A 27,942-nucleotide genomic window follows, 5' to 3' on the forward strand; every position below is an offset into this window, starting at 1 on the left:
ATTTGGCCAGATCAGGAATGCATCTGATTAAATTTCCATTGAGAGGCTTTTTTCCCCCAGGAATCCATATCAACAGAATTTCAATGAGCCTAAAATAAAAAACATCCTGCATTTCACATGAAAGTCTGATGTAAATGGTCCTAACAACAAAAAGAAAAGAAAAGCAAACGATTAAAGTAACCCTTCTAAGGGGAGTCAACTGCTTTTCAGTGTGTCCGGAGCTGGTGCCCTCTCTCCATCAGCTGCTCAGATATTCATGAATCGCTGCGTCTTCCAGCGCCGCTTTCTCTCTCCCTCTGCTTTTCTGGCGCGGCTCTCCCGCTCTCCCTCCCTCCCTCCCTCTGGCTTCTGCTCTTTCTTACTCCTTCTCTCAGCTGCTTAACTACAGCTCCCACTGGAACTTGCACAATCAAAAACAGCTCTCCTCTCCAGCAGCCTCCAGAAACGCATCACCTGGAGCAGAGCGACTCTCCCAGCGCGCCCGCCGCAGAACCGCCAGGTAGCTGGGGGCGCGCAGGGGGTGCCCTTCTCCCAGTTGGCAGCAGCTGGAGCCTCTCCCCGGAATCCGCTGCATCCCGGGGTCCTGCAGCCGTGATGCCTGCGTGTCGGAGCAATGATGGAAAGAGAAAAGCCACTGCCCTTGGCAACTGAGAGTGGGGAGAGGTTGCTGCAGTAGCCGGTGCTGCAGAATGTGTGAGTGAAAACCTGAGCCCCGCTAGATTCTCCATCCCGCTCCGTCTTCGTTAACTATCTCCAGGAGGCAAACCGGGAACCAGATGCACTGACCAGGCGGGGGCCACCCTGGATTTATAACTGTGAACTCCCCACTGTGGAAAATGGTAAACAAAGACATGAATGGATTCCCAGTCAAGAAATGCTCAGCCTTCCAATTTTTTAAGAAGCGGGTAAGGACAGGTTTTGTTTGTTTCTTTTGTTTTCTGCTCTTGTCTGAAATGCATTTGATTGCCTGCTGGAGGTAAAGCCTAAGGTTTTGTTGCAGAACCTTGAATGGAAGCCGCGTCTCTGGTAGCCTCTGTCCAGCTGGGAAATGTACCTGCCTTGATGCAAATCTGTAGGTGGGGGTGCCTGAGGAGACTGGCTTTGGGAGAAGGGGGTTGGGCTGGGATGTCTTAAGGAGGGTTTGAGCTGGGAATGGGCATTTCTCAATCAAAGCCACACGGCTGCAAGCAGTTTCAAAAAGAATTGGCCTGGGTACAGTTATGGCTAGGAATTTAGTCAAGGACTAATTCAGCAGTGTGCGCTGGCTGTGTCTTATCTCTGAAGGCTTCAACTTTTCTCACACCTTTCATTCACTCAGTCTCAAGTGCTGCATTATCATCTTCCTTCCTCAGAAGCAGCAGTTTCTGGCTTCCCAAATCCATCCAGCCAATAACTTGCTGAGTCTCTATCTTTGGTAAAAATAGCAAAGGACTAGAATGACCTTTTACAGAAATGATGGAATCCAGCATTTTAAATCCTCTTTCAAGTTGCCTTAATTTTACTTGGTAGGACCATCTTTCTTTTCGTCGGCAGTCTGAATTCAAGTGATAATACGGGGTTAGGCAGCTGTATACTTTTATTTCTTAAATTCCCTGTTCTTCCCTGTAAGAGGTTTAACCTTACATTGCTTGTAAATGAGCAAAAGGAAAAAAAGGAGGGGAATCTGTTTTGTGTGTTTCACAAGAAACTTGGTTCATTGTAATGGTCACACGGGAGATCTGCGTAAATCTGTAAATTTGTACACAAGTGGGAGGTAAGAAATGAATCATTGTTAAGTAACTGATGACTGACACTTTTATGGAGAGTTTCTTCAGCAAAAGACGTGTCCTCCAGCCCCTCGCTGCCCCAGCCCACTTAATACCCAGGGCAATTCCATCAAAATGGCTCTTTTCATTCATTCTTCTGTCCCTTCATTCAGGTCCTTTCTGTGTCATTCCTGAAACAGAGCCCTTCCTTAAGCCACCAGCAGAAAACATTGAATTACACTCTGGACTAGACTACCTCTGGTGCCTTTACCTAGTGGGCAAGCTGGGAAGGCAAGGCTGGAAACGGCATGTCAAGCCCAGCCAGAGGGCGGGCACGGGTTCTTACACGCCTGTAACTGAGTTCTCACCAGTAAAGCAAAATCTTCCTGAAAGTCCATGGGCCAAAACATATGCATTAAAACCAAAGCGAAACCCACCCTGTCCTGGCCACTGCTCCTGGGAGCCTCATCACCGGGCAAGGTCTCTCACTAGAGGAGACTTAAGCTGAATCAAAGCAAGTCAACTTCTCAAGACTACCATCTTTCTTCACTTTCCCTGTAGCCAAGATATTTCCTTCCCTGTAGCCAAGATATTTCTTCCCAAACAAATGTTTTGCTGATAATAAAATGCTGTGGCCCATAATCCAGTATTTAAACTCTTTACTCTCTTAATTGATGGGAGAAGGGAAGGGGTGAGGGTGACATTGGAAATCTCCTCAGATATCTTTAATCAATCAAGTAGCTGTCAAGTAGATTTCTTTTTTTTTTTTTTTTTTTAGTTTTTCTTATTTTCTTTGTTATCGAAATCTAAAAACCGTGTTAGTTTGCTATCTGGTTTCTTTTTGCTTAACAGCATAATTTACAAATCATCTTCAGCCGGTGCCTCTGGAGGTTTTGGATTTTGCAAAGAACTAGCCAGGGCACTGATGTCTAATCTGAGTACTTTCAGAGAGAAAGAACAAGATACCTGGTGTGCTGCTTTATATCTGCCCTAGACCCTGGGTCTTCCACTTGCTGGCGTTCTGATCAGAAATGCCCCCTCCTGTTGTCCTTACTTCTTAAGGTCAGAAACTAAGCAGAAAGTGAATTTGTGCCAAGTCATAGATGACCGCAAAGGATAAAGCCCTTTTTTTTTTTGCCCATAAGTTTGCTTTTCCAAAAGTTCCTTTCAGTTTTTATGTGACTTTGCTTTTTGTTCTGTTTTGTTAGGTCTGGGTTTTTAATTACACTGCTAATATGTAAATAAATGTGTCAAGCATTAAGGTAACACCCATGTAAATCCCATCTCCTCCCTAATCTTCCTCCCTTCTCCAGGGTAACTCTTGCTACCGTGTTGGTCTATACTTTCCAGACCTTTTCTATGCATCTGCATACACATTTAGCCTTTGTTTTCAGCTAAGAATAATCCATTTTTCTTATACTCTATTGTTGAAGTTCCACGCATTTCTGCATATTTTATTTTTAACCTAGCTAGACAGTCTTACAAAGAGAATCTTTGTCCAATGCCCACGTTAAACCATTAATAGATCTTGGGGGGGGGGGGCGCGGGGGAAACAAGATTTTTAGGGCTTACTAAAAACAAAGAGGTCTGGGCCCAAATTTTGATGGCAGAAATCTTCGTGCTTCCTGTGCCTTTGAGACATTTCGAAAGGAACATAAGAAGGTCACCAAAGTGGAATATAGATGATTCACCTTGTCATTCACTTAGAAGAGGAAGTATGGCACATTTATTGAGTGTTTACTATGTTCTAGAATTTATGGGTTGAGTGCTTTACCTGTATTGGCTCATTTCAACCTCATAGTCACCCTATATAGTAAGAAAAGCTATTAAATGTACAAAGTGTGGTGGAGATGTTGAACAACCAACCCAAGATCACTTAGCTAAAATGTAGCAGAATCAAAATTGAAACTTTCTTTGACCCAAATCCCATACTCTGAATCCACTTTATATTTCAAATCATGTTCCCACTCTTTATTTTTTCTAACAATCTTTTTTTCCCCAAATGAAATCTTTATGCCATTCCCCAATTTATTTTTTTATTTTACCTATTTATCTTTTTTGGCTTTTTAGGGCCGCTCCTGTGGCATATGGAAGTCCCCAGGCTACCAATCGGAGCTGCAGCTGCCAGCCTACACCACAGCCACAGCAACACTGTGGGATTCAAGCCTCGTCTGCAACAGGATCCCCTACCCACTGAGTGAGGCCAGAGGTGGAACTCACGTTCTCGAGGGTACTAGTCAGGTTCATTACCACTGAGCCATGCCTGGAACTCCTGCCATTCCCAATTTATAAAACCTATGAAGGCAGCCAACCCCCATTCAACAAACCTCTCAAATTTCTTTTCCAATCCTCAGTATAACTGAGGCAGCACTAGGGAAGCCAGCTTCTAGAAACACAATCTGAAGAAAGGCAGTCCTGGTGCTTGTTCTTCCAAATCCTTTGGTCTTAAGGTTTCCACCCTCATGTCTTCAAAGCGCAACTAAAACAGCTTAATTTCATTTAGTTGAAAATTGTTAAGCTAAACTCGATAAGAGTTCTACTTTCATTCTCTATGGGTTAATGATAACCCATGCCTATGGATCATGTTTTATTCTTAGAGTCTCTGAAACGTTAAGATGAATGGGAAAAAATGTCCTTATCTAGTTTTATTGTCACAGTCCAAAAGCTTAAAAAGTTATCAATTGTACTTTTAAAGATAATCCATTTTCATGGATTTAAAGATTTGTTCATGCTTCAGATTCTTGCATTATGACTCAGAAATGACAGCAAATGACATTATCTTCAACCTGATAATATATTTTGGAAATTATCTTCAACCTGATAATATATTTTGGAAATACCTTAGGTAGGTAAAAAAGACTTCTGCAGACAGAATTACATCTTCTTTTGTAAAATTTTAAAGGCTAACTTTCCACTATAGAATTTTGGATTTGGAATGAACCTTAAAAATCCTTTCATTAACCTCCTATTTGAAAGGAGGTTTTGAGAAAACTGAGTACCTGGCAGGTGAATCACCTACTCAAATTGAAATGAGGCTAAGCCACCCCTCACAGGTATGGTTTTCACTTCACTTCCAAATAAAGTATGCTTTCATCTTTATTATGCTCTCAAACTAGTTCAGTACTTCATGCCTCATTCTTTTTTTTTTTTTTTAAGCAAATAGAGTAGGAGCAAAATCCAGCTCTTGTCTTCATAGAGCTGCCTCATGACCACCAACTTTGACAAGACGCTTCTTGTCAAACTTGTCTTGACTCGGTATGTCCTGATTTTGCGCATTTGAACAGTCCCTTGCATTGTTCTTTGCTAACAATGTATTTTATAACAACTATGACTTCTTTGGCACTAATATTGCTGAGCATCGTTTAAGAGGCTTAAGTATTACATATTTAGTTTCTCAAACAGGAAATGTCTAAAGGGATACACTTTTGTTATCCTGATATCATAGATGAAGAAGGTGAGGTGGGCAGAGGTGGAGGAAGTAGTCATACATCACACAGTAGCAGTTCATGGCGGAGTCAAGGTTTGCATCAAAACACCTGGCGGCAGAGTCCATGTCCTTAACCACTGTACAGCCTGTCTGTGATGCTAAACAATCCAGTGTGGTCAGAGGAAATATGAAGAGTTCTTTTTTTTTTTTTTTTTTTTTTTTTTTTTGTCTTTTTGCCTTTTCTAGTGCCGCTCCCCCGGCACATGGAGGTTCCCAGGCTAGGGGTATAATCGGAGCTGTAGCCACCGGCCTACGCCACGGCCACACGCTGGCCTACACCACAGCCACAGCAACGTGGAATCTGACCCGAGTCTGCGACCCACACCACAGCTCACGGCAACGTCGGATCCTTAACGCACTGAGCAAGGCCAGGGATCAAACCCGCAACCTCATGGTCCCTAGTCGGATTCGTTGACCGCTGAGCCACGACGGGAACTCTGACTTGAAGAGTTCTGATGGCCCTCGCCTCTTCCTTCCTCTACAAATGATTGGAACAAAGCAAAAGGTTTCAGCCTGATCATAATGCTTACTTTCGCAGAGCTGAGAGATGAAATTCATCTCCTCTGAGGTGGTTATTTTCCACCGCTATTCCATAAACTGCACCTCTTTACATGTATTTCCTTTTACGATTCTACTACGTCTGTTTAAAGCATTTGAATTGGGGGAGTTCCCATTGTGGCTCAGCGGTAATGTAATTGACTAGTATCCATAAGGATTCGGGTTCGATCCCTGGCCTCGATCATTGGATTAAAGAACCAGCATTACTATGAGCTGTGGTGTACGTTGCAGATGCAGCTCGGATCCCACATTGCTGTGGCTGTGGCATAGACATAGACTGGCAGCCCTAAAAAGCATATGGGTTGGAGTGATAGTGAGACAGAATACTAACTCAGGTAGTCAGTGTAGGAGCTTGGGCTTCAATGCATTCTTTGGTATGGCCATTGATTAACATTTGTGGCTTAAGGACTCCAGGGAGTAACATCCCCACAGGCCTTGTTTACTGTAGGGAGTGTACCTATGCCCAGATGGACATTAATCCCTAATCCCCTGTGACAACTTACGGGAAGAAAAGAGCAAAGAAACCATCAGATTTATGGGACATTTCCACCACTGAGACCCATATTGGACAAGGACTGATATAGGTAACTGGGCAAGGCCAATGAGAGAAAACTGCATCTTTCAGGACCCTATGTTGGTGCCCCCTGCCCATTATTAAGGGACTAAAAACCCCTATAGGACAACAGAGAGAGAGGGCTTTTCTCCCCCCTTCACAGTAGCCCTGGGAGCTCTTGGCTTTCCTGTAATAAAGACTTTGCTTGCTTGCTGCCTGTGTGTTCACGAAGTTCATTCTTCAGCTGCGCAAACAAGAACCTGGATTCCGGTAACATCTTTCTGGCGTCAATAACAAAAGTCCTTTTCTTATGTGAAGCACTTTATGTCTTCTCAGAGGGTTAAGTTTTATTGAGTGTTTACTAGTGTGGCACTTTATTAGTATAATCCTCACATGGCTGCGTTATGCATTATTTCACAGCCAAGGAAACTGAAGGTCAGAGACATTAAGTAACTAGTGAAAGTAATGGTGCTAGAAAGAGGTGGAGCCAGAATCCAGACTTAGGCAGTCAGCTGTAGCATCACCAGTATTTCCATTTGCACCATAATGAGGCTAACGCCAATGCAGCTTGGCTCTCCCCACTGGAAATTACCTGTAAAGATGATCCAGAGAGGATTCTGTGTGTTGGGGCAGGGAAGTTGGGGTTGGGAGGGGTGGGCGTCCTATGGTCACAGCTATGTTGAGTTACATTTCCCACGTGACTCCTGAGGGCAGTAGGAATCAGAAGTCTGGCTCAGATTTCTCCAAGTATATCTGATCCTACTTCCTAGAACCATGATGGAGATTTGAATGGCTTCTATTTGCATTCTTCTGACGTAGTTAAAATCAGAGCTGTGTGAGTCCCTCCTGTGTGCACACAATAGCACAACACACAGCCCCAGTTACACTGCCCTATAATATTAGGACCCTCGGAGCTGCCACAGGGCAGGAAGGGTCTTAAGGACAGAGGAGCTGTTACCTTGTTCACTGTATCCTTATTGGTCAAACTATGTTGATTGAGTGAAAGCATGAATAAAATGAATGACCAAATCCTTGTATTAATTTGTCTCTAAGTCCTTGCCTTGTCCTCCTCTTCCCCCTTCTTCTGTCTTAAGATAGATTAATGGCTTAAGAATCTAATGCATTTTAGTTCTGTGTTTGGATACGGATTATATATAAATGAAGACTTTGCAAAATCACTCAAATCTGGTTCAAAGACAAGTTGGCACTACCCTTAACAGCTGGCAGGTACTTAGGGAAACGTGAACTCAGCTCATTTAAGCATCAGTGCCCACACCACGACTTCTCTTCTGTAACACTTTTCCTGTCAGGACAAACAAGACAGACATAGTCATGATTCACTAAACCCTTTTGATTTTATATATAAATCACTGACTTCAATACTATACAGTTCTGCATTATGTATTTCCCAGCTGGAATCCTTGAAACATTTTCCAATTATTGTTTTTCCCCATTTTTCCATGCTGTCTTAGGAGCTACTAAGTGTGAGAAATGTTTGAACTCAAGCAGTTTTGTTTGTTTGCTTGTTTCTTTATCTTTTCATTTTTAGAGCCACACCTGAAGCATATGGAAGTTCCCGGGCTAAGGGTTGAATTGGAGCTGCAGTTGTCAGCCTACACCACAGCCAACCCTGGATCTGAGCCACATCTGCCATCTATGCCGCAGCTTGTGGCTATACCAGAACTTTAACCTACTGAGTGAGGCCAGGGATCAAAGCCATGTCCTCACTGACACTATATCAGGTTCTTAACCCACTGAGCCACAACGGGAACTCAAGAGGATATTTTTTCTGCTTTGACCAGTGAGTGTTAGAGCATTTGGACTGGAACAGGGGCTGCTGGCCCAGTGTGGCTGTGCTGGGGAAATACTCTTGAGTACCACAGAACACAGGTGAGGAGCCAATGTCATATAAAGGTATTTGTCACCGTAGCAGCTCTCGAGAAAGCCCTGTGATAGTTAGGCTCTCGCTTTGCAGCAGTGCTGGAGAAATACTTTGAATGGAAAGTGAATTCTTTGAAAGTTCCATTTTTTGAAGAACTGATGCTAAAATGCTATTGCCGTATATAACACTGAGGTAAGAAACATTCTGAGTGCACCCATATTATATGATCTTGGATGCTCAAACAGAGAAAGCCAATCGGGAGTTTCCACTGTGGCTCAGCAGTAAGAAACCCAACTAGTATCCATGAGGACTAGAGTTCAATCCTTGGCCCTGTTCAGTGGTTAAGGGTCTGTTGTCTCCATGAGCTGTGGCACAGGTCGCAGATGCAGCTCAGATCCGGTGTCTCTGTGGCTGTGGTGTAAGCCAGCAGGTGCAGCCCTAAAAAGAGAAAAAAAACAAAAAAACAAAAAACAAAAACGTAAAGCAAATCTAAAATGGAACACAGAGAGCCATTTGGAGATTTTTTATTATAAAAGCATAAGGGGAAGACCTCTATAGGAACTGAATTGATAGGAAAGCTTAATCAGTAATTTAGGTGAAGCTAAAGATAGTTCCTAAGAGGAAATATCGTGAAGCCATATTTTTGAAGAGTGATTTTTTTTTTTTTCTTTTTAGGGCCACATTTTCAGCAAATGAAGTTCCCAGGCTAGGAGTCAAATCAGAGTTGCAACTGCCGGCCTACATAACAGCAACTCGGGATCCAAGCCAAATCTGTGATCTACACCACAGCTTGCAGCAATGCCAGATCTTTAACCCACCGAACGAGGCCAGGGATCAAACCTGCATCCTCACAGATAATAGTCAGGTTCTTAACCTGCTGACCCACAACGGGAACTCCTGAACTGTGATTTTTTTTTAATGCGTACTTTAGAAGTAAGTCCAAAAAGTGAAGGAATAGATGTCAACATGCTACACATTGGCAGATAAAGAGAAGATAAGGACCTAGAGTGGGATGCTGTTTCCTGCTAACTGGGGCCCTGGTTCCTAGCTTGGAGCGTGGAATCATTGGCTCCCCACCAACGCAAAGGGATAAAAACCTTTATCCCTTCCGTGGGGTTTAAGAAAGCTAAGTTTGTAGGACAAACAGTTTCCCAAAGGGCTTTCACTGAAGCACGGTCACTGCCTCTCTGGAGAGCTGCATTCTTCCATTCTTCCTAGCAGGAAAGCAGGCTTCCCAGACCGTTAGTCTCAGAGCATCCGCCTGACCCACGAGCAAGAAGGGCAGTTGCAATGACCGACCCACGTCCTTGGTCTAAGGGCAGGTGGACCCAGCAATTGGCCAGGTTCCTCTGGCAGACTGCACAGTGAGCTGGCAAATTTTAAAAGCGTTAAGTGTGCGATGAAGAGGAGGAGGAGGCAGGAGGGGGACAGTAGGGAGGGCAGACAGCCAGGCAAGTTAGATGCTGCTTCAGCTTCCTTCTGCAGCAGTGCCGGCGTTTGCAGAAAGGATTACTGTTAGAGTTTGTTTTCTTTCACACCTATTTCTTTGCAGCATTCAAAAAATGATTTCATAAGAATTTACAACAAAGAGAAATGAAAACCAAGGCTGTAACTAGGACGGTAGGAATCTTCTCCTTGGTGGTGCAAGATGCCAAAATATTACTCTAATTGCTTTTCAGAGCCCGCTGTGACATTTTTCTGGGAAGAGTCCGCTAAGCTATTTTTAGAGTGTTGGAGTCACCTTGGTGTCTTTTCTCTTCCCAGGTCAGGTCATTCCCCCAAAATGCCATTTTTTGGGGTAATGACTGGTCATAAGATTCTTTCCTTTTCCTCTTCAATCTTGGTCTACCTTCTGCTCTTCTTCCTCTTTTTCTTTTTCTTCTTCTTTTTGCTCTCTCTCTCCCTCCACCCCTCTCCCTTTTTCGCTCTTCCGTCTTTGAAGGATAAACATACATCAAGCCAAAGATAGAAAAGCCTGATGTGAAATACCCCTAATGCATGTTCCATTGAAAACAGAAGCCGTGTTTTTCTTACCCGGTGGCTTTAGGAACATCTTGCCATCTATGAGTCTATTAGATGAAGTCCACTGGTTTTAACTCTGAGATTTTAGACCTCCAAGATTTTAGTTTCTAGAAATAGCAAGGTAAAAAGAGCCCCAAATAGTTAAAATATTTTAAGACTCAAATCTTTGAGGATCAACATTAAAATATCCCAAGAAGGAAAAAAGAAAATAAAGTTAACTTTTTTAGAAGTAAAAATAAGTAAAAATGTGTATTTTTTATTTTTTGTCACAAAAATGCATCTTTTCATTGAATGAGCTTTCAGAAAAATGACCACATTTTCTCTGAACTCTGAATCCTCCTGGACCAGTAGTAACTTGGTTTATATTGTAGGAAAAGAGTATAAGAATGAAAACTGTGATATTACTTCTAGGGTGGTTAAAAAGATCCAGGTAAAGCTAAGTAGCAAAACAGTGGAGAGATACTGTAAAGGAAAAACATTAAAAATGAACTCTATTGGGAGTTCAGGTTGTGGCATAGCAGAAACGAATCTGACTAGCATCCATGAGAATGCGGGCTTGATCCCTGGCCTCAGCTCAGTAGGCCAGGGATCTGGCATTGCCATGAGCTGGTGTATAGGTGTGTATACACCATATACACGTGGTGTATAGGTTGCAGACATGGCTTGGATCCTGCGCTGCTGTGGCTGTGACATAGGCCAGTAGCTGTAGCTCTGATTCGACCCCCTAGCCTGGGAACTTCCATATGCCGTGGGTGCGGCCCTGAAAAGCCAAAAAAAAAAAAAAAAAAGGAACCCTATTTACAGTCTTATATCTCTGAAACTTAGACTATAAACCTTCCAAGGGCAGAGATCCTTTTTCTTTTAGGGCTGCACCCATGGCATATGGAAGCTCCCAGGGTAGGGGTCGAATCAGAGCTGAGGCTGCCAACCTTCACTGCAGCTCATGGAACACGGGATCCTTAACCCACTGAGTGAGGCCAGGGATGGCACCCGAGCCTTCATGGATAATGGGTTTACCACTGAGCCATGATGGGAACTCCCCCTGAGGGCAGAGATCTTGTCTTTTTGTCTGAGTGTCTGGTACATAGTAGTACCAGTGTGTTTGTATGTGTGTGTGTGTGTGTGTATTATATATACCAATAATATATATTGAATGAATCAATAAAAACAAATTAAAGGCTTGGGAAGGAGGTATCATGTGTAATTGTAATACCACCACTCAAATAGTAAATAGAAAAGGTATTGATAAAGAGAGGGAGTAGGGATTTAAAGAAACTCTCAGTGTGATTTCCACTGCTTCCAAGTAGTGCCGTCTGGCATTGCAACAAATAAAACTGAAGAAGAACTAGAACCCGAGGCCTTAATGAATAAAATACTCTAAGACAGGAGATCCCTCTGTGGCGCAGTGGGTTATGGATCCATTGTTGCTGCAGCTGCGGAGCAGGTCACAGCTGCAGCTTGGATTTAATCCCTGGCCTAGGAACATCCCTATGTCGTGGGCACAGAGGAAAAAATAAAATAAAAATAAAATAAAATGCTCTTCACACAAGCAATGAAATGACATTTTTGTTTGCTCAGGCTTGATGGAAACTAGATTAGAACACTGAATTCTAAACTGATTTCTATTTTGATGACTAGTTTGGCATTTTTATGATGCTAGATATAATCTTTTAAAATTCTTGTCACAAGTTGGAGGGCTTGATTTATGAATACTCATATCTTGTACATCAGCTTTACTATGATTAACAAGAAAAGCTTACTGAATATATTATTGGTTGACTGAGAATATGTTTAATGGAATTATAAAGCTTTAAGGAGCTAAAAAATATCAAAGACGTCTATGGCCCTTTAATTCATGCAGTTAGATTACATAATTTCTAATTCATTCCTGGATGAGACGTGAGAGAATCTTCCAGAAACTGTCTTTGGTTTTCACAGAGAAATACAGTTTGTATTCGTTGGTTAGGACTGCCATAATTAAAGTGGCTTAAACAATAAAACTGTATTGCCTCATAGTTCTGGGAGCTGGAAGTTTCAGGGAAAGGGGTCAGCAGAGTTGGTTCCTCCTTTGGGCTGTGAGGGAAGAGTCTGTCTCAAGCGTCAATAACAAGGGTTTTTCCTTAGGATTGAAGCTTCAGTTACATCTCAAATGGAGGAACACCCCCCCCCAATAGGATAGACTCTAAGGCATAATTTTTACCTTCTTAAAACTATTTGTTAGTTCTTGGAAACAAACTATTGCAGAAAAATCTGTAGTACTGGAGAGTATCAGGTGAGACAGAGGTATGTGGCACACAAGAATAATCTGTTTTTAAAAAGATGGTAATGTGTTCAAAGTGGGAAATAAGTCGTAACTGGGAAAAAATTGCTGTTACATATTATGTAATAAAGCCTTAGGAACTTGATGGCTGACAAGATGTCTAATATTGCCTTTAAAAGCTTGCAACTAAATAATAAGGAACTATAAATGAATTTCTCCAAAGAACATCAATACAATTGCTTTCTCTTCTAACCATTTAACCTCAAAGATTAAATGCTACATAGTAAGAACTAGGACCTGGCACTTTCTGTGTACAGGGCCTTGCTTATCAGCTTTGGCAAAGCAGATATGATTAAATTATTTGTTCTATCGGTCAGCTTCTACGCAGAAGGGCCCACACCTTCTCACCTTGCCACTAATAAGATGGGGAAGCCATTGCTAATAATTAATCTTCGAGGTCAAAATGAATACATTCAATTGGAGCTTTGAGAGTAACCCTTCAGACCTAATCTCAATTAGGTGGAACTTTTTTATCTGGTATCTTGACCGTTAGCTCTTGCACTACATATTTTATTCTTTTCTAAAAATTAGAGCCATGAAAATTTTTAACAAGATTTTCCTTCCTAAAGTCATCATCCTTCAAACAACAGATTCAGAATTAGGGCTGAAACTCCCCCCACCTTTTTTTTTGTATTATCACCATCCATAAACAACAGGAATTGAGCACCTACATGTGTTAGGCATTATTGTGGAAATACAGATATAAGAAATTACATTTTCAGGGTTCCTGCTGTGACTCAGTAGGTTAGGAACCTGACAAGCATTCATGAGGATGTGTGTTAGATCCAGGGCCTGGCTCGGTGGGTCAAGGATCAAGCATGGCTGTGAGCTGTGGTGTAGGTATAGACACAGCTCAGATCCCGAGGTGCTATGGCTGTGGTGTAGGCCAGCAGCTGCCGCTCTGTCTGATTCAACCCCTAGCCTGGGAACTTCCATATGCCGAGGGTGTAAGAAAGAAAGAAAGAAAGAAATTACATTTTTCTTCAATCTCCCCATCTTATCACGTCCCCAGGAACTTGGATCACATCTCCCTATTATATATTCTTTATATCTCTCTGTAGTTTTCTTTTTATGGCATCGGTCAATCTTTAACCATATATTGATGTAGCTATTAATGTCCTTAACAGTAATTAATATCCCCCTGGACTATGCTCTCTATGGGCACAAAGACCTTCTCTGTCTTTTGCTTCTAATTATACCCACGGAGCTTGGCACCGGGAAGGTTATCAATGCATCCTATGGATACAAATAAAAAGGTAGAATTTTATGAAATTCTGATTATGGGGGAGAAGAAAGAGGAGTTAATCATAAAACCCATATTGATAAGAAAAGTCCCTTACATTTTCTTCTGCTTTGTTTTAATGGGGGCATATGATAAGACTCTACGTCTGAGACACATTTGTATTCCAAATACATCCCTTTGGAAGCCGTTTTCTTTTTTATCATTTACTGTTCCCTGTGAAGAGATCCACAATATAAATTGCCCTTATAATTTAGCAGGAGGTTAAAGATTTTTCTTTTCTGAAGAAAATCGCAGTTAGCGTGATATAATCCCCCAGGTTTGCCTCAGTTGCCAGGAAACTTAAGGCTAAATTTAAAGGTAAATTTCAGTGAACGAATTAGATCTTTAGAAATGACTTCCCAGTGGCTGAATTTTGTTGTGAGCTTGTGTTTTTAACTCTCTTCTTACTTATATCTCACTGTAATCTGCCTCAGCTGTTCTTAAAGGTAAAATAGAAGGTATATCACATAAATAAAAAAGCAAAAAGACCTATCAAGGAATAATTCCAAATATTAAAAGTAAGGAGTTCCCATCATGGCTTAGCAGTAACAAACCCGGCTAGTATCTATGAGGACGTAGGTTTGATCCCTGGCCTTGCTCAGTGGGTTAAGGATTTGGTGTTGACGTGAGCTGTGGTTTAGGTCACAGACACGGCTAAGATCTGGCGTTGCTGTGGCTGTGGTGTAGGCCAGTGGCTACAGCTCCCATCTGACCCCTAGCCTGGGAACTTCCATATGCCGCAGATGCAGCCCTAAAAAGACAAAGAACAAAAAACAAAAAAATTAAAGGTAGATAACGATTACACAAATGTATTACCATGGTGATATGTAGCACACACAGAAGAAATGTTATTCTCAGCTATGAAGTACTGCTCTGCTAACTTTTCTTCTTGAAAATGCTGCTTGCCTCAGACTTAATGAAATTAACCACTGGCCCACAGAGCTAGCATTTAAACAGTAGGTTTATTATCTCAGATAGCCAACATAAGCCACTTGGGCTCACAGCAAAACTATAAGAATGTTTCCTCTCTATCCCACCAAAACGGAGCATATTTTTCCAAATTGTATCCAACTGTACTAAATTTGATTGCTACAACTATAATCTATAGCTGCATATAAATAAAATACCCCAAATTTAGTGACCGAATCAACCACTTTTTTTTTTTTTGCTTATGATTTTATGATTCTATGAATTAGGAACTCAGGTTGACTCATTAGGGTGGCTCTGATCCATGTTGCTGGCTGGGTCATTCCTCAGCTGCATTCATCTGATGGCTAGGCTGGGCCAGAAAGTCCAAGGAAGCTTCCCTCTCAAGTTCGGTGCTTCACTGCTCCTCTTTTAGCCTCTTTCTCCCTCCATGTAGCTTGGCCTTCTTCCTCACAGCATCATGCGCTTACCACAGTCAGACTTCTTAGAGGGCTGCTGGCTTCCAAGAGGACTGCTTCAAGAGAGTCCTGGGATCTGCCGATCTTGTAAGGATCTACAGTGTCTCTTCCAATGCATTTGATTCATTAAAAAAAGTCACAGGGCCAGCTCAGATTGGCTACGTGGAGGAATAAACTCCATCTCTCAGTGAGAAGAGCGACAATTTACTTTGACTGCTATTGAGTGTTTCTATTTGTGCCTTGGAAACACAGCATAATTTTCCAAATGGTGTCCGATTGTACTGAATTTATCTATAAGCTTGTAAAATCCAAACATTTTCAGTTATACTAAAAAGTAGAAGAGGAGTTCCCATTGTGGTGCAGGGGAAACAAATCCAAGTAGGAACCATGAGGTTGTGGGTTTGATCCCTGGCCTTACTCAGTAGGTTAAAGATCTGGCATTGCCATGAGCTGTGGCGTAGGTCGCAGACTCGACCCGGATCTGGTCTTGCTGTGGCTGGGGTGTAGGCCGGCAGCTGTAACTCCAATCGGACCCCTAGCCTGGGAACCTCCATATGCCGAGGGTACAGCCCTAAAAAGAAAAAAAAAAAAAAAAGTAGAAGAAACACTCAAACCCTTATAGCAAAAAGCTATTAAGGACTCCTATTAAGGGTCAGACAAAACCAGTTTGATTCTTAGCTACATTCTTACAAGCTTCATAACATTGGGCAAGTTATGTAATATTCTGAGCCTATTGGCTTATCTGTAAAATGGATTTAATGATAACACTTACCTCTTAGAACTGATTTGAGGATTAAAGGACATGCGAAGCATTTAGCCCTGGTGCTTGGTACATACTAAGAGCTCAAAACATGTTAGAGGATATCAAGACAGACCTCAAAATTATGACCTTTCTATACTTTTTGTTGTGGTATAAGTCGAGACTTTACTCACAAGTCTGTTTATAGACATGCTGCTATTAAAAAACACTTACTTTTGGATTTTATTGCTAAAAGGTCATTTCTCAAAAGACCTCTGCATAGTCAGCAAGCTCACACTTTTGTTGAGTTATTTAGTTGTTTCCAGAGGTGTAGGAACTAGTGAGTATAATATAATTAATTTATCTTCAGAGCAACTGCAGTGGTCTAGCTTCATTGTCAAAATGACATTTCATTTTCCCAGGATCTCATTGAATCAAATGACACCAAATTACTCTGCTTTTTTAGCTAGATATGCCCAAGTCACTGAGGGAAGGACAGAGACCCAAACCCTTAGGTCCAACATGTAATTAGTTATTGATAACATTGAATCAATTTAATGGCAGGTTTTCTTTTCTAATCTGCCTTGCATTGCCAAGTCAAGACTTGATATGCATTTGAAATTCTAAAGAATGATCCATGTAATGCACGAACACTCAGATGATCTTTCAAATTCTTTTTTTGCTCTCATGAAAATATTTCTCATTAAACGTTCAAAAATGTGTATTGCAATGAATTTTCATTCCTCTGTTTGAAAACTCTGAGATCAAGCGCTTCTGTATTTCTTCTGTCATATGGATACTCATCCAGCCTCTTAACTTTTCCCTTTCTTGTCATGCTTCCTGGTGGACCACTTTCCCATGAAAGCCTCTGTGGCATAGCGCTGGCCAGGCTCTCCTCCTACCTCTGGGCTATTTCTTAGTTTTCTTTCAGGCTCCTTCTCTCCATCCTGGGGGACCCTTTGGGAATATAGGAATGGCTCAGGCTGAGTTGTTGGCTAATAGTCTGTTTTCCACTCTTATCATCTCTTTCTCTTTTCTCTCTCCCTCTGGTTCTCACTTTCTCACCTTCCCATACACTCTCCCGCCTCTCCCCTTCCTCCTCCTCTTGCAAAACACAAATTTATTCGTTCCTGTGCTTTAAATACAATCCATATGTTTTCCTTAAATTTATCAGTTCTCTAAAGGCCTGATTCCTAATCCCAGTTGCCTACTTAATATTCCCATTCAGATGTCTCACAGACCCCCTGAATTAATCATGTCCAAAAACTGAACTCTTGATTTTCCTTCCTACTGAATTTTATTCCTTCTCCAGCTCAGTAAATGAAATTGCCATCAACTAATTTGTTAGAGCCAGGAACCTAAAAATCATTTCTCTTCCTAGTCTTCCAATATCAATGCAATAAATTCATCAGCATATCCTATTGAGTTTACCTCTAAAACAGATTTTTTTTAAGCCCCCTCTGTTTATCTCCTGGGCCTTTGGTGCACCCCATCTTCTGGACTCTCTCTCTCTCTCTCTTTTTTTTTTTTTAAGGGCCACACTTGTGGCATATGAAGGTTCCCAGGCTAGGGGGTCAAATTGGAGCTGTAGCCACCAGCCTAAGCCACAGCCACAGCAATGCCAGGTCCAAGCCAAATCTGCAACCTATGCCATGCCTTGGGGCAATGTCAGATCCTTAACCCACTAAGCGAGGCCAGGGATCGAACCCACATCCTTGTAGATACTAGTCAGATTCTTAACCTGCTGAGCCTCAGTTGGAGCTCCTGGACTCCTTAATAAAGCCTTTTTTCTCTCACCTCCAAATCTACTCTTTCCTGCCTTTCATCTCCTTGGCTGTCCCATGAAGAAATCACAGCACTTAGTCAGATTATGGTAGTGAGGCTTTTGTGGCAGGGAAAAAGCCAGTGAAAGAGGAAAGAACTTCCCTGGAGTCTTAAAGAGAAATGGCAAACTTGGGATTAGAATTGGGATCCTTCTTTGTGGCCATAAACTCTTTTAGCCTCTCAGATATCTACTGTTATTGTTTGTTTTTCTCCTTTTCTTGATTTACTTTCTCTATTTGAATTCAAGAAGCATTTTGTTTTGTGAAGAAGTGAGGTATTTGGATATTCTTGGGAATAGCTGATGCTAATGTGCTTTAGCTTAAATTACATTATTCCTCCCCACCTACCACGGGGCAAAAAAAAGCCATAGGAACTGGAAAACTACCAGAGGCTCCTAAAGCCTGTCAGAGGAAATGGCCTAATTCTTTCTTTGGAACTAGAACAAACAGACAGAGCCAAACACTGAGTATTAACAAACTGGAAATCTTTTTTCTATATTGTAAATCTTTTTTTTTTTTTTTTTCCGTCTTTTTAGAGCCACACCTGCAACACATGGAAGTCCCAGGATAGGGGTCAAATCAGAGCTGCAGCTGCTGGCCTATGCCACAGTCACAGTCACAGCAACTCAGGATCTGAGCCATGTCTGCGACCTACACCACAGCTCACAGCAACCCGGGATCCTTAACCCACTGAGCAAGGCCAGGGATAGAACCTGCATCCTCATGGATACTAGTGGGGTTCTTAACTCTGTAAGCCACAATGGGAACCTGGACATTTTTTAAAAATGGTTTACTAAGCAGAAGCATAAAATAATCTTAAGGACAACTTTTTTTTTTTTTTTTTTTTTTTTTTGGTCTTTTTGCCATTTCTTGGGCTGCTCCTGCAGCATATGGAGGTTCCCAGGCTAGGGGTCAAATCGGAGCTGTAGTCACCAGCCTACGCCAGAGCCACAGCAGCATGGGATCTGAGCCGCATCTGTGACCTACACCACAGCTCACAGCAACACTGGATCCTTAACGCATTGAACAAGGCCAGGGATCAAACCCGCAACCTCATGGTTCCTAGTCGGATTCGTTAACCACTGAGCCACGACGGGAACTCCCCTAAATATTTTTTTAATTTTGTTAATTGTAGTTTAATATAATTTATGCCTTTGTAATCCTATGTATTTTACTTAATTCATTAACAATTTATTCTAGGAAGGGATCTCTAGACTTTGCCAGATTGCCAGAAGGGATCTAGGCTCAAAAAGTCAAGAGGCCCTGTAGTCATTCCCCTTCCTTAGTCTGTTCTTCTGACCTTGAACTCTTCAATCTTGACCTGGCCAACACACATTCTCATTCCTCAGGGCAGGATTGAAAGGTAGCCCTTAAAAGTGCCTTCCCTGATCCTCCCAGATTGGGAGAACTTCCTGTCTGTTTGTTAGCAGTGAACTTCCCTCAGTTATGGGTTGATTTCACTATGATTCAACAATCGTTACACCGTTTGACCCTTAACACACACATAAGCTCTTTAAGATGAGCCCAGTGGCTTTATTCCTGTTATATCCGCTGTGCCCAATCCGTAGATGTGTTTAGTTATTCTCTGTTCAACTCTGAGTGATTCTCACCATATTTTAGCAGCATGCCTTCCTGGGCCATTCATTCATACCAACATTTATTCTGAATCTGCTAGGTTCCTGGGATTTTCCAGGCCCTGGAAATAGGCAGAGGTTAATATAGAAAGTAATTCCTGACCTAGATGCTTACAGGCTCATGAAGGGAACTAGTCGATAAACAAAGTTTGGAAAGTGAAATATTCCAGTCACAGAAGAATACTACTGTGTGATTGCTGTAGTATAAGGTACCTAGAGTAGTCAAATTCACAAGGACAGAGAGTACAATGGTGGGTGCCAGAGGCTGGGGGGAGGGGCTGTCAGGGATGAAGAGGTACTTTTTAATGGGGTACAGATTTTCAGTTTTGAAAGACTGGTGTGGAGATGGGTGGTGGTGATGGCACAACAATGTGAAGAACTGCACTGCACACTTAGAGATGTTTAAAATGGTAAATTTTATGTTATGTAAATTTCACTACAACATTTAAAGATTGGTCTGGAGATGGGTGGTGGTGATGGCACAACAATGTGAAGAACGGAACTGCACACTTAGAGATGTTTAAGATGGTAAATTTTATGTTATGTAAATTTCACTACAACATTTAAAAAGTAAAGCACGCTGTAGTAGATGGGAAAGGTGCTGAAGAAAAATAAAGATGAGAAGGAGGAATAGGAAGGGCTGAGAGGTAAGAGGCTGGGACAGACCTCAGGGCTGTAGGATTTCTTACCTGTTTTTGTTCAGGGACTGAGCTACAGGCACCCAAACCACATGTTTGGAAGAGGATTCAGAAAGCCCTAAATCTTTCATCTGATCATCCGTGGGTACTAAAGCAGAACTTTTGTAATACATGTTGCTAAATTTCCAAGACTTGGATGTCTTTCATTCCTCCAGCACCTTCTGGAAAAAGCATACAGTCCATGAGTGAAATCCTCAGGAAGAATATTTGGCAACTCAGATTGTCACTTGGACCTACCATTTATCTTTTCCCGTCCACTTTTCAGTTTGACATAAGCATTTTGCCACTGCGCGTCATCAAAGAATTATGAGACGATTTGAGGAGGTGCATATGATTCATTTTTGAAAATCAGATAATTATATCTGATTTATGTCTTCAGTGTCCTCATAAATCACCTTAATATCCATGCTTCCTTGAGTTTGGCTTTATACAATTTACTTTCCTTAACTCAAAAAAGATAATCAGGTGTTCCCGTCATGGCGCAGTGGTTAACAAATCCAACTAGGAGACATGAGGTTGCGGGTTCGATCCTTGGCCTTGCTCAGTGGGTTAAGGATCTGGCATTGCCATGACCTGTGGTGCAGGTCGCAGATGCAGCTCGGATCCCGCATTGCTGTGGCTCTGGTGCAGGCCGGTGGCAACAGCTCCGATTCGACCCCAAGTCTGGGAACCCCCATATGCCTTGGGAGCGGCCCTAGAAAAGGCAAAAAGACAAAAAATAATAATAATAATAATCAATGGGGAGTCCAAGTCACATTCTAATCTTTGAATAATTGATCCAGCTTCTATTTTTTTATTATTAAAATGCACGATTTCTTTAAAGTAAATATTATCAAATTTTGAGGTTTAAAGGTTTGATATCAAAGTTTGATCTACAAAATATCAGAACAACTGATTGTAAAGTGAAACTTCTATCCAATCCCAGCTGTTTTGGCTTTGCAGTGTCAACCATACAGCCTAGATGATTTTTTTTAATTTGTTTTATTTTTGCTAAAGTATAGTTGATTTATAGTATTGTGTCAATTACTTCTGTACAGCACAGTGACACAGTCAAACATATATATATATATACATATACATTCTTTTTCTCACTATCTTCCATCATGTTCTATCTCAGGGGTTATGTATCATTCCCTGTGCTATAGGACCTCATCGCTTATCCATTTTAAAGGTAATGGTTTGCATCTACTAAACCCAAACACCCCATCCCACTTCCTCCCTCCTCCTCCTTGGCAACTACAAGACTGATCTCCATGTCTGTGAGTCTGTTTCTGTTTGGTAGAAAGGTTCATTTGTGCCAGATTTTAGATTCCACATATAATGATTTTTTTTTTTTTTTTTTTTTTTTTTTTTTTTGCTATTTCTTTGGGCCACTCCTACGGCATATGGCGGTTCCCAGGCTAGGGGTCGAATCGGAGCTGTAGCCACTGGCCTACGCCAGAGCCACAGCAACGCGGGATCCGAGCCACGTCTGCAACCTACACCACAGCTCACGGCAACGCCAGATCGTTAACCCACTGAGCAAGGGCAGGGACCGAACCCGCAATCTCATGGTTCCTAGTCGGATTCATTAACCACTGCGCCACGATGGGAACTCCTAATGATTTTTTTAAAGGCAGTTTGACTTATAAATAAATTCAGACCTTCTAATAGTCTCTTTTGCCTCTAACCTAAAAGTTTTGCCACTTAGGGACACTGTGACTGGCAAAGCCTCATGAAATATTCAGTATATTTCTCCTTAGTAATGTCATCTTCGTTTGTTGTAACTGTATTAAGATTTTAAAAACTTACAAATCTTTCTCAATGAAATGGTGGCGAGACTTTTACAGCTTATGGGAAACCAGCAAATTATGAGTCATCTTTATTGTCTAGATCCTAAAGTATAGATTGCCAAAGCTTAATTCTTTAAGTGTTAAAAATAGCCTCTCCTTCCTCTCACCACCTTCAAACACTCAGACCAAAAACATGGAGTTTTGCTGAAAACATAGCCTAGAAACAAGCAAGTTCTCTAATTATGAAGATGACATATGACTTAGAGAATAAGCTTCCATGACCATGATGCTGCTGTTAACTTCCCTCTTTGGGTCTTTTTCGGTTCTATCAAATGGCTTCTCATTCCTTTGACATTTTGATCATTGTAAAGATATATCAGTAGCACTTCTAATATTCTTCAGAAATGGAAATATTTGAGTGACTGCTAAATCAGAGCCCTTGACTAAATACATGATTAGCCTCAGAGTTTTAAGGTCAGTAATATCTAGTGTTAAAAACCTTTAAAAGTCATTTCTTTCAGAATTCAGATGCAGTCGGGATACTTTTCATCCTCTTCTCCCCTTTTCTGTATCTCCTAACTGAATGTGTGTAAAGTGGTCCCTTCTCCTGTAACATTCGGTCGATTCCTGGGCTTTATTTTCATAATGAAATTTATTTGTGCAGAATAATGAACTCTAAGGTATAATTAAAGAAAAGTAATTTAACTTATCTGAGTCTTGCTTTCCTCATCTGTGAAATGGCAAAAGGTCTTTTCACATCTAAGAGGACAATTTGTACAAAATGATTTGCTCTCTTGGTGTAATTTGGTTTTGTTGTTGTTGTTGTTGTTGTTGTTTTGACTTTTTGCCTTTTCTAGCGCCGCTCCCTCGGCATGTGGAGATTCCCAGGCTAGGGGGCTAATTGGAGCTGTAGCCACCAGCCTACGCCAGAGCCACAGCAATGCGGGATCTAAGCCGAGTCTGCGACCTACACCACAGCTCAAGGCAACACCGGATCCTTAACCCACTGAGCAAGGGCAGGGATGGAACCTGAAACCTAGTTGGGTTCATTAACCACTGAGACACGACGGAAACTCCTCTTGGTATAATTTGTAACAACGCATACACCACCACCACTCTCCTATAGTACAAAACCCGAAGAGTTCTCATCTGGACTCCTTCAAAGGGCTTCTAACAAGGCTTTCCACTGCCTGTCTCCTCTCCAAAGTGTCCAACATATGGCTGAGCTGCAGATAAACATTTAACAGGCAAGTGACAGGTATGGCTCTGGCTTGCTCCAGAATTCATTACAAATTCAAGGACCTCAGCAACGTGTCACCATCAGACCTTTGCCACCTTCCCTTCTCCTCCTCCTCATCCTTCTGCCACTTTTCCTGTCCCTCCCCTCCCCCTTGCTCATATTTGTTCATTCCTATGTATTTACTAAGCACTAGGCTAGGTGCTAGAAGCAATGATAAGCCAAACCAGACGAGTTCCAGGCAGAACACTGCTTACATAAAGATCCGGGTGGGAAGACGTGGAGAATTTATGGGAGGAGGCATATAAACTGTGTGGCTGGAGCAAAGAACCTGAAAGTTGGGATGAGTTTGGACAGTAAAGTTAAGAAAAAAAGAAAGAAAAAACTCAGTAGAACCTCATAGGCCTCCTTAAGGAGTTGTGTCACTGTCTTCAGCACAAAAGGAAACTCTGTTGATTGAACAGAGCTGCAGTTCCCTGCAATTTTCCTCCCCCAAGCTGGTGCTTCTACAGTTTCTAAAGCGTGAACTACTCTCTTCATCTCTCCAACTCATAACCGTTATCCAGAACACCAATTTCAAATGGCATCTCTTCCATGGAAAAGTTCCTCCAAGGATTAGACCTAAAAGTCCTGGTATGGTAGCTACTAACTACATGTGGTTATTAAACACCCGTAATGTGACTAGTCTGAATTGAGATGTGTTGGAAGTTAATGTACATCCCAGAGGTCAAAGACTTTTATGAAAAAAATTAAAAAGAAGATAAAATACCTCATTGATAGTTTCATATTGAGTACATTTTGAAATGATAACATTTGGATATATGGGATAAAATAATTATATTATTGAAATAAATTTCCTCTTTCCTTTTACGTTAGTTAATGTGGCTAGTGGAACATTTTAAATTACTTCTGTGGTTCACATTATATTTCTAGTGAACAATGCTCTTCTAGACGATACACTTCCTGAATAGTGAAATATCTATTCAATTATGCATCTGTTTATCCCCCTAAGCAACACACTGGCTTGTCCATAGTAAAGCCTCAGTAAATATCATTTAAATTCATGGCCATTCTCTAAAGCATTTTTAAAAAGTACTTTGCAATTTTTAGTATGCTGCCTACTCTCCATCTGAGATATGCAGCCAGGACTCCACGGCAAAAAAGAATGAGTGGGGGAAGGGCCAGGCTTTCCCTTGGCCCTGAGACAGCTGATGGACAGCCCATGGGGTATGACCATGGCACACACAGTGGGTCATGACGGCTGATTCAGAAGGTTTCTCTGTTTCCAAAACAAGAACTTTTAGTGCAGCGTGTGGAAGGAGCATTAAGGCAAGAGGATCCTTGTGGTTTCTCGCTGTATCTGTGGAAAAAACCTGTGGTTAAGGTTTAAATTAAACTGACATTAAAAGAGCCTTTGTAGTTGCTATGCGTATTTTCACATCTGTTGCTATAGCTCTACTGACTCTGGGTATTAGGAGTGATGGTTTAAGAGTGATGGAGTGAAATGTGGTTTCCTTCCTACGGACATTTTCTAGGGGTGACGAGTTTCTTTAATGATGCGACGTAGACCGAGGAAAATTATTAAGAGCATAGAAAATATAACAGGAAAAAAAAGATTAGGGATACCAAGCATTTCTGGTATGAGGGGGGGCAGAAAAAAGTATTTAGGACTCCCCAGTACTACATCTGTTAATTTTATGGATTCTTTTGTTTTGGCTGGTTTCTGGTTTAGAGCAGTTTTCCTTACAGTTCACGGAGGCTCCCCCATGACCACCTGCGTGCGCATTCTCCCTCTTGTTAAGGGGCCATTGGGGATGAACAAATGTATTTTTCATCCTAAAATGGTTGGGAACACCTCTTTGCTGATTTGAAAAACCGATTGCAAGGATAATGTGTTTTATGCCTAGAAACATAGGCATTTAACTATTTTAAACATAGTGGATTTTAGACTTCTCTCTAGGCTCAGTTTCTCTCCATCTCCCATAGAAACTTCTGCTTGAACCAAACCATGTCTCCTCATTCCTTCAAATGCCTGCTGCTCACTATGTTCACCTCAGCCTTCATCCTGCTCCTGACCAAGGGGTCTCTCTCAATGTCTCCAGGCAAACTCCCCTCCAAAGGTGGTCAGGTTGCTGTCAAAGATTTGGTACCCAAAGAATTCTCATCCTAGCACCTCTGATAGGATAATGGCCGCCTATGGCAGGCTGCCTCCATGCCAGGGCCTAGTTTTGATTCAATCGATTGTGTCCAGTAAGACAAATTTATATTATCGGGTTTTCTCAAAAGGAGCAGAGGGTGTAGCTCACACTCAGAACTAGGAAACTTCTCTCTAATATACCAAGTATTATATGTGTTTATGTGAATGTTGTTTCTGTTAATTTCTCAATAAATTTGGGTAAACCCAAAGAACTTTTGTTAGAAATAATTTATTTAATTATGCCAAGCACGCTGTATATGACAGGCGCTAGGATAAAAATGTGTTTGTACATTTGTTGTTGAGACCCAGCACCTTCTATGGAGAAGCAGCAGGAGATGGTAGATAGGACTCAGAAAAAAACTCAGACCTAGATACTGCATCTTAATTGCTGTGTGACTTTAGGTAAATCAAGTGACTTCTCTGAGCTGCAGTATTTTTTATCTGTATAATAGTGACGATGCTGGCCTTATGGGGTAATATGTATAAGAAATTATAATTTCAAGGGCCTGGAACACAGTAGGCCTTCAGTAATAGAAAACTTTTTTTTAGTGTATTGGGATATTATTGATGGAATCATTGGTAGAAATTTGACTCCATTTTTACTGAAATAAGGTGTTTATTTCACTGGGAGCTGAACATTTATGAGTCTAGAATGGGGAAGAAACATCAAACCCAGGTTCTGTAACCTCAGATGTTACATACTCTTAAATTATTACATTTTACAGAGTCTCTGATAATATATGGTGCCAAAATTTGATGAAAACAAACAAAAACAACCTCAGTCAACCATTTGGATTTTAGTGTATTTGGTAGCCAGTATGACAGTCTCATGGCAAAACAATGTAGTCTTTAATAATAAGGTACATTTGTATAAGCCTTTATGGTTTACAAAGTCTTTTCACGAAAATTAACTTCTTTAATCCTCTCAATTACTGTTTCTGGAGGTAGCATCTGATGATGATGATGTGATGATGAAAAGACAATTGTGGCATCACCTGGGTGGAGGAGAGGTGGCATATATAAGAAAGCAACGTCACGGATGTCTGAGTTCTTAGTTCTAACTCTCAATCTGGAAGAAAAAAAGAGAAGTAAGAAACAAAAATTAGGAGTTCCTATCATGGCCCAGTGGAAATGAATCTGACTAGCATCTGTGAGGACGCAGGTTTGATTCCTGGCCTCGCTCAACGGGTTAAGGATCTGGCGTTGCCATGAGTTGTGCTGTAGGGCGCAGATGCGGCTTGGATCTCGTGTTGCCGTGGCTGTGGTGTAGGCCGGCAGTCACAGCTCTGACTCGACCCCTAGCCTGGGAACCTCTATACGCCGTGGGTGCAGCCCTCAAAAAAAAATTAATTAGATGTATACTAACTGACACACACTTTATTTGGTCTTTGCAATAATCCTGTCAATTAGACTATATTTCCACTTGATGAATGAGGAGTTTAAGTCTCAGAGAGTTTAGTAACATGATTAAGGTTCTAGCCAGTGTTCCAGTCAGGGTTCAAATCCCAGCCTGCCATGTTCTTTTCACTATAACCAAGGATTTAGCTTGGACAAGTTATTTAATTTAATTAATCTTTATTTCCTCCAGCTACAATAAAGGTGAGCCCTCGGGACCTTTCTGTTTTGTTTAGTTTTTGGTTTGGGGCTTGGGGTATTTTGGCCATGCCCACAGCATGCAGAAGTTCCTGGGCTAGAGATTGAACCCATGCCACAGCACTGACTTGAGCCAAAGCAATGACAGTCAGATCCTTAACCCTCTGAGCCACCAGGGAACCCTGAGCCCTTGGGACCTTTTAACCTCTGACTTTCTAGTCTGGGTCAGATGTTCCCTCTTGCAGGCGTTTTCAGCCTGGATGATGCGAAGATACCCCGAGAGGCTTCTTGTCTTGGTTTACCTTCCTTACCGTTTTATCCATTAGAGTCAATCCTGGGTCAGGTAGAGTAGGCAGCATCCTTGTCTTAAGAAAATGGCTGGTGGAGTTCCCGTCGTGGCTCAGTGATTAACGAACCCCACTAGAAACCATGAGGTTGCGGGTTCAATCCCTGGCTTTGCTCAGTGGGTTAAGGATCCAGTGTTGCTGTGAGCTGTGGTGTAGGCTACAGACTAGGCTCGGATCCCGCGTTGCTGTGGCTCTGGTGTAGGCCAGTGGCTACAGCTCCAATTTGACCCCTAGCCTGGGAACCTCCATATCCTGCAGGAGCGGCCCAAGAAATGGCAAAAAGACAAAAGAAAAAAAAAAAGAAAAAAAAGAAAATGGCTGGTGGAATTAGGCTGTTTACTTTGGAAGACAAACTTTAGCAACTCCTTGCTCTCAGCCAGTCTGAATCCATTGCTCCGAATGAGTTTCTCAGCAAATTTTGTCTCTGGATCACTTAAAAGAAGTTACTGCTATTTAGTACAGTTCACTGTCTCCCATTTTAGTTGTACATTTTCATGCCTCCATAAGCACCTAATAAATAATAGCATTCAAAAATGTTCAAACGGGAAGTTCCCCTTGTGGCTCAGCGGGTTAAGAACAAGACTAGTATCCAAGAGGATGCAGGTTCGATCCCTGGCCTTGCTCAGGCTCCGTGGGTTAAAGATTCAGCATTGCCCCAAGCTGTGGTG

General features: G+C 41.7%; 1 protein-coding gene across 1 annotated transcript in view; it reads left to right on the forward strand.

Annotated features, from left to right (window-relative positions):
* Positions 1–357: 357 nt before the first annotated feature.
* The window catches only part of SGK1 (serum/glucocorticoid regulated kinase 1), a 128,257-nt gene continuing 100,672 nt past the window's right edge, over positions 358–27,942 (forward strand). The window contains exon 1 of the mRNA XM_021078492.2: positions 358–905. Coding sequence (XP_020934151.1) covers positions 837–905 — 69 coding nt within the window. The 5' untranslated portion in view covers positions 358–836. The remainder of the gene's footprint in view (positions 906–27,942) is intronic.

The sequence above is a fragment of the Sus scrofa genome, chromosome 1 (genome assembly GCF_054392235.1).
Source record: "Sus scrofa isolate SSC_HxYL_T2T_F1_AM1 chromosome 1, Sscrofa_HxYL_maternal_Yorkshire_Landrace_v2.0, whole genome shotgun sequence".
Classification (NCBI taxonomy): Eukaryota; Metazoa; Chordata; class Mammalia; order Artiodactyla; family Suidae; genus Sus; species Sus scrofa.